This window comes from Bos mutus, chromosome 2, assembly GCF_027580195.1.
Source record: "Bos mutus isolate GX-2022 chromosome 2, NWIPB_WYAK_1.1, whole genome shotgun sequence".
Taxonomy (NCBI): domain Eukaryota; kingdom Metazoa; phylum Chordata; class Mammalia; order Artiodactyla; family Bovidae; genus Bos; species Bos mutus.
In genome coordinates, this window is record NC_091618.1 from 91,369,670 (window position 1) to 91,384,951 (window position 15,282).

The 15,282-nt window shown below is 37.6% G+C and overlaps 1 protein-coding gene across 1 annotated transcript in view; it reads right to left on the bottom strand.

Annotated features, from left to right (window-relative positions):
* The window catches only part of NEB (nebulin), a 220,916-nt gene that overhangs the window by 173,188 nt on the left and 32,446 nt on the right, over nucleotides 1-15,282 (bottom strand). The window contains 10 exon segments of the mRNA XM_070390326.1: nucleotides 147-353; nucleotides 458-769; nucleotides 2,539-2,646; nucleotides 2,734-2,838; nucleotides 3,623-3,721; nucleotides 5,764-5,871; nucleotides 7,844-8,041; nucleotides 12,455-12,568; nucleotides 12,653-12,760; nucleotides 13,336-13,440. Coding sequence (XP_070246427.1) covers nucleotides 147-353; nucleotides 458-769; nucleotides 2,539-2,646; nucleotides 2,734-2,838; nucleotides 3,623-3,721; nucleotides 5,764-5,871; nucleotides 7,844-8,041; nucleotides 12,455-12,568; nucleotides 12,653-12,760; nucleotides 13,336-13,440 — 1,464 coding nt within the window.

A 15,282-nucleotide genomic window follows, 5' to 3' on the forward strand; every position in this document is an offset into this window, starting at 1 on the left:
AATAATTATAATTATTATTTTTAAATAAAATAATAATTCTAAAAGGAACAGAATAAAATTTTCAAATTTGTCCAGGGAATAAAAATGGCCAGCTGATTTTTTAAAGCCCCTCCATCCTCTTGCATGCTCGGTTTTGTTGTACTCACATCACTGACTTGCTGTGTGTTCTGTTTTGCCTGGACCATAACTGGGGAGTCCACGATGCTGGTAAATTTGAGGGTATCTGGATGTTGCCTGTACTTCTTTTCATTCAGGGCATCACCTGCTTTTTTAACTTTTTCTACCTCCAGACTGCCAATGGGTATCCAGCCTATGCCTTTCATCCAGTTGTTGTAGTCTTCCTTATAGACATTCTACAGCAAAAGGGGAAGAGAGGAGTGAGTGCCCCAGGCAGTGGGTTCTCTCACAAGGCTGCCACCTTAGAGGGAGACTGTCTCATGGAATAAACATCACTTACATCACTCTGTATGTGCATCATGTTTTTAGACAACTCCAGGTCCATGGCATCAGGCAGGTAGGTGTAGTGATGGAGTGAATGCTTATAGTTGACATTGCTGGCAACATCTTGAGCTTTCTTAGCTGCCACAATGTTGACCATATCATGGGGCGTGTTGTGTCTGGTCTTTGTCTTCTCATAGGCTTTTTTATACTCCCGATCTGACTGTATTTTGGCCACGTTCATATAATGAACCAGTTTAGGATCATCTTGGAGACTTTGGAAGCCAACCATTTTCCCTTTGGCTTTTTCATAATCTTTTTTGTATTGGACCTATTGGAAAAAAAGGTGGGTATATTTTTTAAGTTAGGAAGATTTTACTGAACAATTGAGACCGTGATTTGAAGCAACTGAGCTCCCCAGAAATTATTTTCATAACTAAACAATTTGATATTGGCCTGTATATATTTGCAATGTAGCCTGGTAAAATTAAAATGTTAGAGTCCATTTGGTTGCCTGTAGTTGCTTCTGCCACTCAAGAGAGGTTGGGGTGGGGGTGTTACTATAATCCACATCAGTGACAAAGTAAAACAAATTCTTTTCTACTTCGACAGTGATAGAGACAAATGAAAATTTAAATATTTGGACTCCTCTGGTGGCTTATACTGTCTGAACCACCAGGGAAGCCCAAATATTTCACAATTTCCACCAATTATACTATGCTTCTAAAACCAAATACCTGGCTATTTTAGGAGCAGTAGTAGAAGAATTTTACTAGTAATAGGTCACCTCATGCGAAGAGTTGACTCATTGGAAAAGACTCTGATGCTGGGAGGGATTGGGGGCAAGAGGAGAAGAGGACGACAGAGGATGAGATGGCTGGATGGCATCACTGACTCAATGGACGTGAGTCTGAGTGAACTCCAGGAGTTGGTGATGGACAGGGAGGCCTGGCGTGCTGCAATTCATGGGGTTGCAAAGAGTCGGACACGACTGAGGGACTGATCTGATCTGATCTGAGTACAATTTTAATGAGTCTTTGGATATTCAAAAGAAGACCCAGAACAAGTAGTGTGCAACACTAATTGGCTCTGAATAATAAAGTGGAGAGAACTGAGCTTCCTTAAGGAGACCTGGGAAGAAGCCCAGGAAGCTGAGAAGCAGAGACATGAAGGAAAGTTTGTGTGAATGTTGGGATGGGGTGCCTGGAAGGGAACACCACAGAGAAAGGAGATCAGTGAGACATCCTGGAGCAGGGCTTTTAGGACATGGACTTCCATCATTCAATCTTAGTGTATTTACATTGGGGCAGTGTTAACTTCACATCAGTCAGTCAGTCAAGTTGTACTTGGGATTTGGAAGGATACTAAGCAGCAGCAGCTGTGTTCCATCTCTGGATCATGCAGAGGAGAAAGAATAAGTCCAAGGAAGGAGAGCCCAGCTGAGCCAGAGCAAAACCATCCTGTGCAAATCAGGAGCCTGAGGTGGTCAGAAAAGGTAAAGCCTCAGGCAAAGCAGCAATGGTGGGGAAGGCATCCCACTTCCGGCAGGGCAGCAGGAAAGGCCTTGAGGCCATTTTATTTACATCTCAAAGAGGAAGTGACTTCAATTCCCATCTGGATTGAAGTAAGATAAGAAAAGAAAAACAAGTCTTAACTTTAATGAAACCTAATGACTGACTATTAGGGGCTCTGGCACTGGAAGTCCATTCATCAGTCTGTAGAAGCAAAGAAGTAAAAAGAGGTATGGGAAAGAGAGAATTCATAGAAATTAAGCAAGTTTTGAGATAAAAGTTTACCATCAGGAGGTTATGATGATGTAAATAGCAAGTAACTTCTTTATATCTATCAGAAGAATGACATGAATTTGTGCAGAATTATAGAAGAGAATTTAAAATTAGGGGGCTTGATTAGAACAGATCACTCAAGGTTATACAAATCCTTACCCCCAAGAAAATTCAGATCTGTTTAGAGAATTTTCCTTCCTGAATTGTTTCAGCCTGGCTTGCTCCAAGTCAGGGACACCAGACGTGGTGACTTGGGTAACAAGCCCACCAGCCCACATTTTCTGGTTACACACAGGAGACCACCAGCTGGACTTACATCACTTGCTGCCTGCCTGGCTGCTTTGGCAGCTTTGATGGGAATCGCATCAATTCTCAGGTCGTATCCCTTCTTGCTCAAATCTTTCAAGTCTGCTTTGTACAAATTCTGCAAGAAAAATGTCATTTGAAGATAACTCAGACCACATGCAGAAAAGGCTTAACCCTCCGTGAGCAACTGAACCCTCGTGCACACCTCGCTGATATTGTAGGCATTGACTTTAGCCTGAATGAACTGGGGCAGGTCCGCTGGCAGACTGTACTTGTGAATAACTTCCTCTCCTTTGGCTTTGTAGGCAACCTGAAAGGGAATAAAAAGCATAAACAAATGAATAAAGTACAGGAAAGTATTTAATGGCACAGGAAAATTTCTGAGCAGATCACACTGCATAGAGGAGTTTTTTATGAAACACACACTCAGAGCCATCTCCATATTCACTTGAAAATATCTGTAGGCATTTAAGGTCTCCTATGCCATTGCACAGGGTCTGATCTTAGTGCCAGTTTAGCCTTGGCAAAAGTCCCTTGGTATGAGCTAAGAAACTCCAGATTGAGGTGGGGCACCTACCTAGGAGCCCAGGGAGGTGACCCAATGACAAAGTTAACCTCCAGACACTTTTTTGAGCATAGAAAAAGATAATAGGGTAGGATTCACAAACTCCCTATATTATACTTTGTGAGCAGTGAGTGACTAACGGAACTTAGGGATAGTTTTTACTAAGCATGATTTTTGTGTTAACTCTGACTTAAAATAGTAACTCCTTCATATGATGTAATATCTACATTCGCTTTCCTAATCTTTCCTAGATATAAGTTTGTGTTTCTGGTTATCAAAGAAGTCCCTCTTACCTTGTCCTTGTAAAGCACCGTATAATTGTGCTAAAAAAAATTGTCAGCACAAAATACATAATCTTCTAAAGATATAAATAGGGTGTGATTTTATTAATGAAGAGCTGAGGAATTATACTGTTGCTCACATACTCGAGTCTCTTTAGATTGTGTGGTAAGTACAGTGATCATTACATTTGGAATACACATATATTTGTATTAGTTAACATTTAAATACAGAGAGAATTAGCACTTACATCACTCCTCTGGGCTTGGTTAATCTTAGATTGTACTATAATTGGAGCATCTTCAATTGAAGTAAACTTCAGAGTATCTGGATGTTGGCGATATTTTTTCTGTTTGATGAATTAAAAAGAGAAAAAGAATATTACTTTCACCAAAGGCTAATATGTATCAAAATCTTACAAATTCATTTTGTAGGGACAAGAATTTTTCCTGATTTTTAAAATGTAAAAATACTAGATTTTTTGTTGGCTTGGGTGGGTGCAGGGGGAATGAATACAGTACAAAAGCCAGCATTTAAAGAGATCGTTTTAATTTTCAATTGTTTGGGGAGAGTACAGACCAATACAACTTTCAGGAACCGACTTCACTCTCTTAATTTCTTGTTTATGATATGAAAGAAGGCACTGTCAGCTCAGTAGAATCCTGAAACCTCACAGAGCTTTCTAAAGGATTAACAGAAAAGAGGCAAGGACAAGTGGAGTAGTTTTGCATGACACTTAGAAGCTCTCAGGGGTGCCATTATCCCTGTCACTCCATCAGCAACTAAAGTTTTCCAGTTGAGGAACTAGGGCAACAGCTCTGGTTTATGAACAAAGAAGGGAGGACTTTCACTTTGCAAGCCTTAATGTGGTTAATACATAAATTATCACCAAAGTGCTAAAGAGACACAGGAGAGGGGACAGTGGGAAGGTGTCTCAATTGGGAGCTATCAACATCAGCCACCCTCATTCCTATATTCTTTTCCTAGTTCTCTTCCTTCATGCATATTATAATCCCTCTCTGTGTATATAGAAGCATCCCCTCTTTCCACTTCAAATTTCTGAAAACCACCAACCCAGAAGAGCTCCTTCTGAATGATCTCTCTTGAGTAGATAAAGGAGTTTCTACCAAAATAAACAAACAGCAGTACAAAACAAGAAGAACAAAAACCTGGGTGTGGAAGACAACCCTCACTTAGCACCTCTGATCCTGCTCCATGTGGTCTAATTTCCTGGATGACAGATAAACCTTACAGCAGTGGCAGTGTTCAGCTGTTGTCAAAGAAGCGACTGCTTTAAGAACCCCAGGATCACCACTGTTTCTTTTTAGACTGAATAACAATATATACACTACTTCAAAGTCATCAGGAATATAGCACAGGGAACAATAATACTTCAAAGAAAAGTGTCTCTATAATTGTCATTATATGCACAATTTACAATCACCATATTTTGGGGGAAAAATATGTGTATGCCCAGTTGGACAACCAAAATGTGATATAGCCATACAAAGGAATACTACTAATAAAAAGAAACATATTTTGGACACATGTAGAAATATGGATGAACCTCAAAAACATTACGCTAAGTGAAAGAATCCTGATTCAAAAGATATTTCTGGAAAAGAAAATTATAGAGATGGAAATAAGATCTGTAATTGTCTGGGGTTGAAAATGGGTGTGGGAATTTTTGGGGAAAAAATTTAGCATCTTAAAATTCAATTGTGGGTCTGACATCACTGAATATATGCCAGCAACCAACTCCCTCCTAGCTATTTTGAAGGCAAAGTATGTGAGTAGCCTCCATAATTTCAAATATTCTTTTTCCTGCTGCTAAAACAATTCCTAACTAGTAGGGGGACTCTCATGAAACCCAAAGCCAAAATTGAAGCAGCCTTGAGCTGATCTCTTGATACATCCAGTGACCTAACCAAACTTCCAGTCCAGCCTCCCTTGACCATGATGATTTCACTCCTGCTTTATGTATTTCAAAGTGTATTACTCATTTACTAGCTTGCTTCTGAAAAATAAAGATGTGTTTACCATTCAAAAAAAAAAAATTCGGTTGTGGGGATGGCTATAAACTGTATGGATTTAATAAAACTTGTCAAAGCGTATACTTAAAATATGTAAATTCTGTGGTATGCAAACTATACCTCAATAAAGTTGTTGAAGATATTTCTGCCATAAATGGTTAACATAAATGACTTTGGTGATGTGAAGGGGTACAATTATCTACTGAGATAATGAATACACGTGATAATTTGGTTTCTTCCTGTAGCAATAATACCAGAAAATGAAGTGGTAAAGGAGGCCCTTCCCATGGTTTGGGGGTTTTAACACGACACATTTGCAACTCTGTCTCTGTGACACACAGAGTGTTGACGGCTGTACCTCATTCAGAATGTCTGACGCTCGCTTTGCCTTTTCCATTTCTAAGGACCCAAAAGGCATCCAGCCACAACCCTTCATCCAGCTGTTGTAGTCAGCTTTGTATTCAACCTAGAACACCGAGAAAAAGGTTACACTTCTTTATTCAGAGCCATCCTTATTTGTAAAATAATTAACATTTTCCCCCCCAAAATGCTTGTAAGATTTCTGACCAGATTCCATCTCCATGCATTGAAGTTATTTTAAACATTTCCTTGGGGAGAGATTTTTAACAGTCCTTAGGTTTTCACTGTTCTTTCTAGTTGGCATATATTCTCCTTCATTCTTATTTCCCAAGTATGTGGAATTATAATTCCAATCTGGAAAATGCTAAATTCAAAACTATATTTCAAAGAACAAATGAAATTGCTATATTTTGATCATCAGATCTGTTTGCTCTCTAGAACACTAGTATTGTGTTTCTATGTCACTAAAGGCCATATTGAAGATGGATAATTTTGCTTATTTGCTGATAAGACTTGATAGTAATTATTTGTATTAAGTGTTTACACACATTGCCTTCATGTGTAATGGTCAGCTTAAAAGGGTTTCTCCATTAGCTAACAATGCATTTTAAAATAGTTGTATTCAATAATTTGCTTATGGAGAGCAGTTATCATTTGGAATTGAACCTATCTGGGGAACAGTTACTTGATGCTATTAAAATAATAACCTACTCTTAACCAACTCTTGTTGTCTGGCTATAAATGATACCTAAAACATATGCTCTAGATACAAAATTTAGATCAGTGGTGGCCTTCTAAGTGGAATGAAAAATCAAGAAACCACTGGTTCCTGCCTTTGAGAAAACTGATCTATTTGGGAGAACGAAACATAAAAAAATGAAACAAACAAAAGGATAATAATTCATAAAGTAGAATTTTTAGTCATGAGAATGTAAAATTGTATAGCTGATATAGAAAGTAGTATAGCAGTTTCTCAAAAAATTAAAAATAGAACTATTTTATCATCCAGAAATTCTACTTCTGTGTATATATACTCAAAAGGATTGAAAGCGGGTCTTAAAGATATTCACACACTCATGTTCACTGTAGCATTATTCTCAATAGCCAAAAGGTGGAAACTACCCAAATGTTCACTGGCAGACGAATGGATAAATCAAATACCATATATACATGCAAAATGGAACATTATTCAGCCTCAAAAAGGAAGGAAATTGTGACACACACACTATGAATGAACCTTGAGGACATCATGCTAAATGATATAAGCCAATCAGAAAAAGGCAAGCACTACATAATTCCATTGATGTGAGATCAAAGAAAGTAGAAGCGTGGTTGACAGGGGCTGAGGAGAAGAGGAAATGGGAATTATTTAATGCACATAAGATTTAATTCTTGTAAGATGAAAAAGTTCTGAGGTTGATTTTACAACAGTGTTATTAACTGCTGCTGAACTGTACACTTAAAAATGGTAAATATGGCCAACATTATGTTATGCATATTTATCACTAAAAAAAATTGAATTGTTAGGACAAGGTGTTCAGTTGTATAGCTCAGACAAATCGATTTGCCTAAAGATGTTTTGATCTGCAGGAAAAAACCCAGCTATTATAAAAAGTAATATGATAAATCATACATTTTATTTTCAGACAAGATAGCAACCTATACAAAATTTACTGACTGATGAATGTGATAATTATGCTAATGGTGATGATAAAACTAGCAAATGTTTATTGAGAATTCACCAGGGCCTGGCACCATGCTAAGAGTATTTTGAATGCATTTAAATAATCACAACAATTCTTTTATATTATTCCAATTTTATAAGGAGGACTCTAAACTCAGCAAATTTGATCAGTTTCCCAAAAGCAATGTGATGGGGTGCCTGCCAGCCCCAGGCCTTTCTAACCCTGAAGAGTGTGCTCTCATAGAATCCCCAGGATCATTTTCTCATCACATATTGGCTACATACAGAAGACAGTGCAGACACTTATGAGAATTGCCAAAAACATCACTAAGCTTAGAAACCCTTCTCAGTTTCTACCTTAAATAGCAGGAATAGAGAAAATCTGGTTACTCACATCGCTCTGCAGTGCATAAGCCTTCTTGGCAAGGTCCACATTAACGCTGTCGGGCGGGTAGCTATAATTGTGTAAGAGGTGCTTATAGTCCACATCGCTGGCAATTGCCTGAGATTTCTTAGCATGAGTGAGTGGGAGCATGTCGAGAGGTGCTGTGTAGATAGTTTTTGACTTTTCATAGTCTTTACGATATTCATGCTGTGAACAGGAAATTACCAATTATTAATACAAACCTTCAACGGATTTGCAGAAAAGCAGAGATCTCTATTAAGCAATAAATACAAGTTAGAGATATAGACCCAGACATCTAGTTAGTGATTTTTTCTTAAAATTTGATATGTTTCACTTATTGAACACCTCCCCCCTCAAATCATACATGGTCAGATTTTCTCAAATCTCTTTTTTTAGGTTAAAGAGGAACTGTCAGACATTATGAATGGGCCACAGTTTCTGCTTCAGCCAGCTATTATTTTATTTTAGAATACAGTTTTTCAAGGACCACTAATAAGCATTATTTCTATCAAGGTAATAACCGTTGAAGAGTTTTCCACTAAAGAAGTATTTTTTAAATTATCAAAAATTATATGACAAGCACTTCATACTTCTGATTGTATAAAATGACTACTTCGTAAATAGGGCTGTACACTTGACTTTTCTAAAGTCATCTTTAAATGAATAGTTACTGATTTTTCAACCTGACTATTCTAGTTTGGACAATAAATAAGCTCCATTGAGAACCCCAAAGGTTTTTGTTCATACTAAGTTTAATTTTGGTTACAATTTAAAAGAAGCTTCAGATTTCAGCAGCTACAAGACCTCAAAGGAGAAAAATTTATGAAACTGAGCCATGAAAGTAACCTTGGTCTTTATGTACAGTGTTCTCATAAACCAGATGTCCTGACTGGGCCTCAGAAGGAACTTTCATTGGCTGGTTTTCTGGAATGGTTGGAGAGGATGCTACTTAGGTCAAAGCCCAGCTTCATCATGTTTGCTCACCAATTACCTTAACAGAGAGAAAAATTCTGGCCCAGTACCCTTAGGAAAATTCTAAACCCATTATATTTCCCTGTAATCACATAAGCACTAAGACAGTGATCCAAGGTAGCAAGTATGGATGTGCATTATAAAGTTCCTGTAGGAATTCCTTCTGCAAATAATCTGATCTTTTAGCTTTACTAGGGAATGTTATCTTCCTTTTAATCTTTCATGGGTAGTCAGTTTCATAGAATAAATATATCTCTTAATTGTAAAATCTAGGCCCTGGTTTATGATGATAAAATATGGCCACTTTCTGATGGCATGCAAGAACACTGAAAAAGATAGTTTGTCTTTATTAGAAATAAACAGATAAAGCAATGTTGTAATAGCGGTTGGTGTGTGGAAGTGCTTTTGACTAAACTGTTTTGGTCATGCAGCTTATATGATCTTAGATCCCTGACCAGGGATTAAACTCATGCCCGGCAGAGAAAGCAGAGTCCTAACCGCTAGATCACCAGGGAATTCCCTCAACTATGTTGTTCTAACTCTCGTTCAAATTCAAACCAGCTCACACCTGTCAGCACATATAAAAGGCTGTCAAAGATCCAAATGGCTATATTTGTAAATTGAAGTATAGTTGATTTACAATATTAGCCTCAGGTGGACAGCAGAGTAAGTCAGTAGTTTTACAGATTACACTCTGTGAAAAGTTACAAGACAATGGCTATAACTGTGATAATTCTGTGCTCTAAAATATATCCTAATTGTGTATCTATTTTATACATAAGCAGTTTGTATCTCTTAATCCTCTACCCCTATCTTGCCCATCTCTCCCTCTTCCCACGGGTAACTACAAGTTTGTTTTCTATATCTATCTGTTTTGTTATGTACATTCATTTTATTTTCTAGATTCCACACTCAAGTGATATCATACAATATTTGTCTTTCTCTGACTTATTTTACAAGCATAATATTCTCTAGGTACAACTACACTGCTGCAAATGGCAGAATTTCCTTCTTATTTATGGCTGAGCGATACTCAATAGTATACATATACCACATCTTGTTTATCCATTCATTTGTTGGACACTTAGGTTGCTTCCATATTTAGCTATTGTAAATAAGGCTGCTTCGAATATTGGTCTGAATGTATCTTTTTGAACTAGAGTCTTTCTCTTTTCTAGGTATAAGCCCAGGAGTGGGACTGCTAGATGATGTGGTAGCTCCACTTTTAGTTTTTTAAGGAAACTCCATACTGTTTTCCATAATGGCTGCACCAATTTACATTCCCACCAACAGTGTAGGAGAGTTCTCTTTTCTCTATATGCTTGCCAATATTTGTTATTTTTAGACTTTTTGATGATAGGCATTCTAATAGGGACAACAAACTGGTTCCAAATAGGAAAAGGAGTACGTCAAGGCTGTATATTGTCACCCTGTTTATTTAACTTATATGCAGAGTACATCATGAGAAATGCTGGACTGGAAGAAACACAAGCTGGAATCAAGATTGCCGGGAGAAATATCAATAACCTCAGATATGCAGATGACACCACCCTTATGGCAGAAAGTGAAGAGGAACCCAAAAGCCTCTTGATGAAAGTGAAAGTGGAGAGTGAAAAGTTGGCTTAAAGCTCAACATTCAGAAAATGAAGATCATGGCATCCGGTCCCATCACTTCATAGGAAATAGATGGGGAAACAGTGGAAACAGTGGCAGACTTTATTTTTCCGGGCTCCAAAATCACTGCAGATGGTGACTGCAGCCATGAAATTAAAAGACGCTTACTCCTTGGAAGGAAAGTTATGACCAACCTAGATAGCACATTCAAAAGCAGAGACATTACTTTGCCAACAAAGGTCCGTCTAGTCAAGGCTATGGTTTTTCCTGTGGTCATGTATGGATGTGAGAGTTGGACTGTGAAGAAGGCTGAGCACTGAAGAATTGATGCTTTTGAACTGTGGTGTTGGAGAAGACTCTTGAGAGTCCCTTGGACTGCAAGGAGATCCAACCAGTCCATTCTGAAGGAGATCAGCCCTGGGATTTCTTTGGAGGGAATGATGCTAAAGCTGAAACTCCAGTACTTTGGCCACCTCATGTGAAGAGTTGACTCATTGGAAAAGACTCTGATGCTGGGAGGGATTGGGGGCAGGAGGAGAAGGGGATGACAGAGGATGAGTTGGCTGGATGGCATCACTGACTTGATGGACGTGAGTCTGAGTGAACTCCAGGAGTTGGTGATGGACAGGGAGGCCTGGCGTGCTGCGATTCATGGGGTCGCAAAGAGTCGGATGCGACTGATCTGATCTGATCTGATTCTAATAGGTGTGAGGTGATATCTCATTGTTGTTTTGATTTGTATTTCTCTAATAATTATCTATGTTGAACACTCAAAATTTTAAATTTATTTTTTAATTTAAGGATAATTGCTTTACAGAATTGTGATGGTTTCTGCCAAAAATCAAGCATGTTGAACATCTTTTCATGTGCCTGTTAGCCATCTATATGTCTTCTTTGGAAAAATGTCTATTCAAATTTTCTGCCCATTTTTTTTTTTTTATTGTTTCCTTGATACTGAGCTGTATGAGCTGTTTGTTTATTTTGGATGTTAACCCCTTGTGAGTTATATCATTTGCAAATATTTTCTATTTCATAGATTGTCTCTTCATTTTGCTATGCAAAAGCTTTTAATTATGTCCCATTTGTTTTTATTTCTTTTGCCTTATGAGACAGATTCCAAAAAATATTACTACAATTTATGTCAAAGAGTGTCCTACCTAGGTTCTCTTCTAGGAGTTTCATGATTTCAGGTTTTTAATGCATTTTGAGTTTATTTTTGTATATGGAGGGAATGCTCTAAATCTCATCCTTTCACATGGTTAAAATGAAAGCAAAAGATATAAACACCTTTCTCTTTCATCATGAAAAACTAATATTTCAAGCTATGTTGAACATTCTTACCACTCTTAAGGGATTCGTTAAGCATTTTAAAATATAGTGTATATATAATTTGTGATAGTGTATGTTTGCCTCTCTATGCTAAGAATTTTAACTGGAAGATGATAGATGGCCTAAAGGCAATATTTAGGGAATCCATGAATTCTCTGAAAGGTAAAGGTGTGAAAAACCTCCATTTTTCTGAAGAGATAATCCAAATATTTTATCAGATTCTCAAATGTAACTATAATTAATGGTATATTTTTCCTTAGATCTACGTCAATACTAATTACTAAAGTCAATAAAGAGCAAGGTTCACTATACTAAGATTTTTATCTCTGACTCATGATTTTTCTTTCAAAATTAGGCCACTTTTTGAAACTTAATTTTAGAAGTTACTCTTCAATTAGAAAATATGAAAATATCTTAATGTTTTCCAAATGATGCTAAAAATTATACTCAATATTCTACTAAATATGAGCACATAAGTCTTTCAAAGTGAAATGGTAATCAAGTACAAATAATTTCTCTCCTGAAACATGAGAGGCACAAAAACTTGGGGAATCATTCTACTTTTAAAGTTCTGCTCAGCAGTTTGTTGTTATGAACCTGATGCAATCCTTTTACATCTCTATCCTTGGCCATATTACCTGGGACACAATACTAAAAATAAGACAGATTGAGAAAAGCACTCACATCACTCTGGTTTTTGGCCGTCTTCAATGAGTGCAGCATCTTGGGGTCATCATTAATACTGAGAGCTCCAATCATCTTCCCTTTGCTTTTCTCATAGTCTTTCTTGTACATCACCTGCAAGGACATCACACGAGTGAGATCCCACTCATCAGGAAGCATCGCTGAGGCCCCACGCCCACGTGCCCAGGCCATACTCACATCACTAGCGATCTTGGTGTTGGCTTTGGCTGCCAGCAGGGGAATGGCGTCCACCTTAATGTCAAACTTCTTAGCTTTGGTCTTCTCCCAGTCATGTTTATAAATATTCTGGACAGAAAAATTTCAGCACAGGAATTTTAAGAACAATATCTAATACAGATTAACTCAGTAAAAATTTAAAAACAGATTGAAATTTGTATATAGAGACTTACTTTACCTACTTAATACTATATTTACCAAATGATAATATAGCTTATTATCTATCCTCTAGCTTCTTTCCTCCACCACAAAATAAGTATAATATATTCTTTCCAGGGTTCTGTAAACTTTCTAAAGACTCTGCTATCTTGATACATAAAGGATAATATAACCTGACAACCAACTGGAGAAGGGGAAATGTGACATTTCCTTATAAGAATATGAGAGATATTGTGAAACTCTAGGGATTGGTGGGGAGGAAGGGGGCAGGGTGATTGAAAGAATGTTTCTGATAGTAACAGAGACTATGGAAAATGACATCAAATGGCTACCAGAAAGTCTTAAGAGCATTTGAGTTCAAAAGCTCCATTTGGCACTCTGGCAAGCATCTCAACAGTTGTTTATTTGCATAACTCTTAATCTGGTCCTTTTAAGCATTCATAATATTTCCTCTTCATCCATACACCAACATATACGGTACTCACATCACTCAGGTTATAGGCGTTGACTCTGTGTTGTATAAACTGTGGAGCATCTGCTGGTATGTGGCACTTGAACTTCTCACCTTCATGCTTTGCCTTGTAATTCAGCTAAAAAGCAATAGAGAGTAGCCAAACAGGTCAGGGTAGGAACTTCCTTGAGTTTATAAAGGAGAATGTATATAGCCAAGTCATTACTATCCTTTTTAGAAAAATGACTCAAAGAAATAGTCTATCCAGTAAAAATTCAGCATAGGATCCAGACTCACTTCCTCTTTCATGAACGCTGGTATAAAACAACTCTGGGTTATCATTTTGTAAATGCCACCACAATGTATATATGGGAATCTCATTGTCCTCTGGGGTGTGCTTTGAGAACACGAACATTCAAAATCTATGTAATCGGAGCACTGACAAAAATAATAACTCTAAAGAGAATGCTAGAACAGCTTAAAAAAGATACATAAATTCTTATCAAAAGTACAAGATATGGGATTTTATTTGAAATTTTTAAAAGGTGACATTAGGTGGAAGGAAAAGAGTATAAAGAAGGAATGAGGCTGTTGAATTTTGGAGTTAAAGGCAAATGCACTGCGAAGAACCATGCATTTCAGATTCTTCAAGACAGAACCCCTGACCTTACCAGGACAATGAGAAGAGAAGGTGGTTCCTGGGCACCATGCACAAGATTACATTCCTCTGCCGCTTGCCAAGCTCAGTTGCAGCACTGATGTTATTAGTATTTGAAAGTAGTGAAAGTTGCTCAGTTGTGTCTGACTCTTTGCGACCCCATAAACTATACAGTTTATGGAATTCTCCTGGCCATAATACTGGAGTGGGTAGCCATTCCTTTCTCCAGGGGATCTTCCCAACCCAGAGACTGAACCCAGGTCTCCTGCATTGCAGGCAGATTCTTTACCAATTGAGCCACCAGGGAAGCCCAAGAATACTGGTGTGGGTAGCCTATCCCTTCTCCAGGGGATCTTCCCAGCCCAGGAATGGAACTGGGGTCTCCGGCACTGTAGGCAGATTCTTTACCAGCTGAGCTACCAGGGAAGCCCGATGTTAGCTAGTTGTCCTTCATTGGAACACAAAATATTAATATGCTGGGAAAAGTTGCACATGAACCAATATGTCTTTTGGATTACATTGACACCATTACTTTCTTTTTTAAATTTTGTTGGTGTATAATTGCATTACAGTGTTATGGAGAAAACCATAATTCCAAAAGATATATGCATCCCAAAGTTCATGGAAGTACTATTTACAACAGCCAGGACATGGAAGCAACCTAAAGGTCCATCAACAGAGGAATGGATAAAGAAGATGTGGCACATACACACACACACACACACACACACTGGACTATTACTCAGCCATAAAAAGGAACAAACTCATGCCATTTTCAGAGACATGGTAGGACCTAGAGATTGTCATACAGAGTAAAGCAAGTCAGAAAAACAAATTGATCATTTATTAGTATGATTAACTATTAATATATTTTATTAATAATATCAATATATTACTAATATAATTAAGCATATTAATAGTATATTGATATATATTAATATGATTTGTTATATATAAATCATATATTGATATGATTTGTATATATTAATCATATATTAATGCATGTATGTAGAATGTAGAAAAATGGTAGATATTCCTTTAGCAACTGCACATGAGATAATTCATGTTACTAAAAACCATGTTTAAGTAGGGCAAATGGAATATTACATCTTCCTGTCTTGAGGAACACATGTTACTCCTCAGGATTTAGCTGGCTACTCAGGGCTTCCCTGGTGGCTCAGTTGGTAAAGAATTTGCCTGCAATGCATGAGACCTGGGTTTGATCCCTGGGTTGGGAAGATCCCCTGAAGAAGGGAATGACTACCCATTCTAGTATTCCTGCCTGGAGAATTCCATGGACAGAGGAGGCTGGTGGGCTACAGT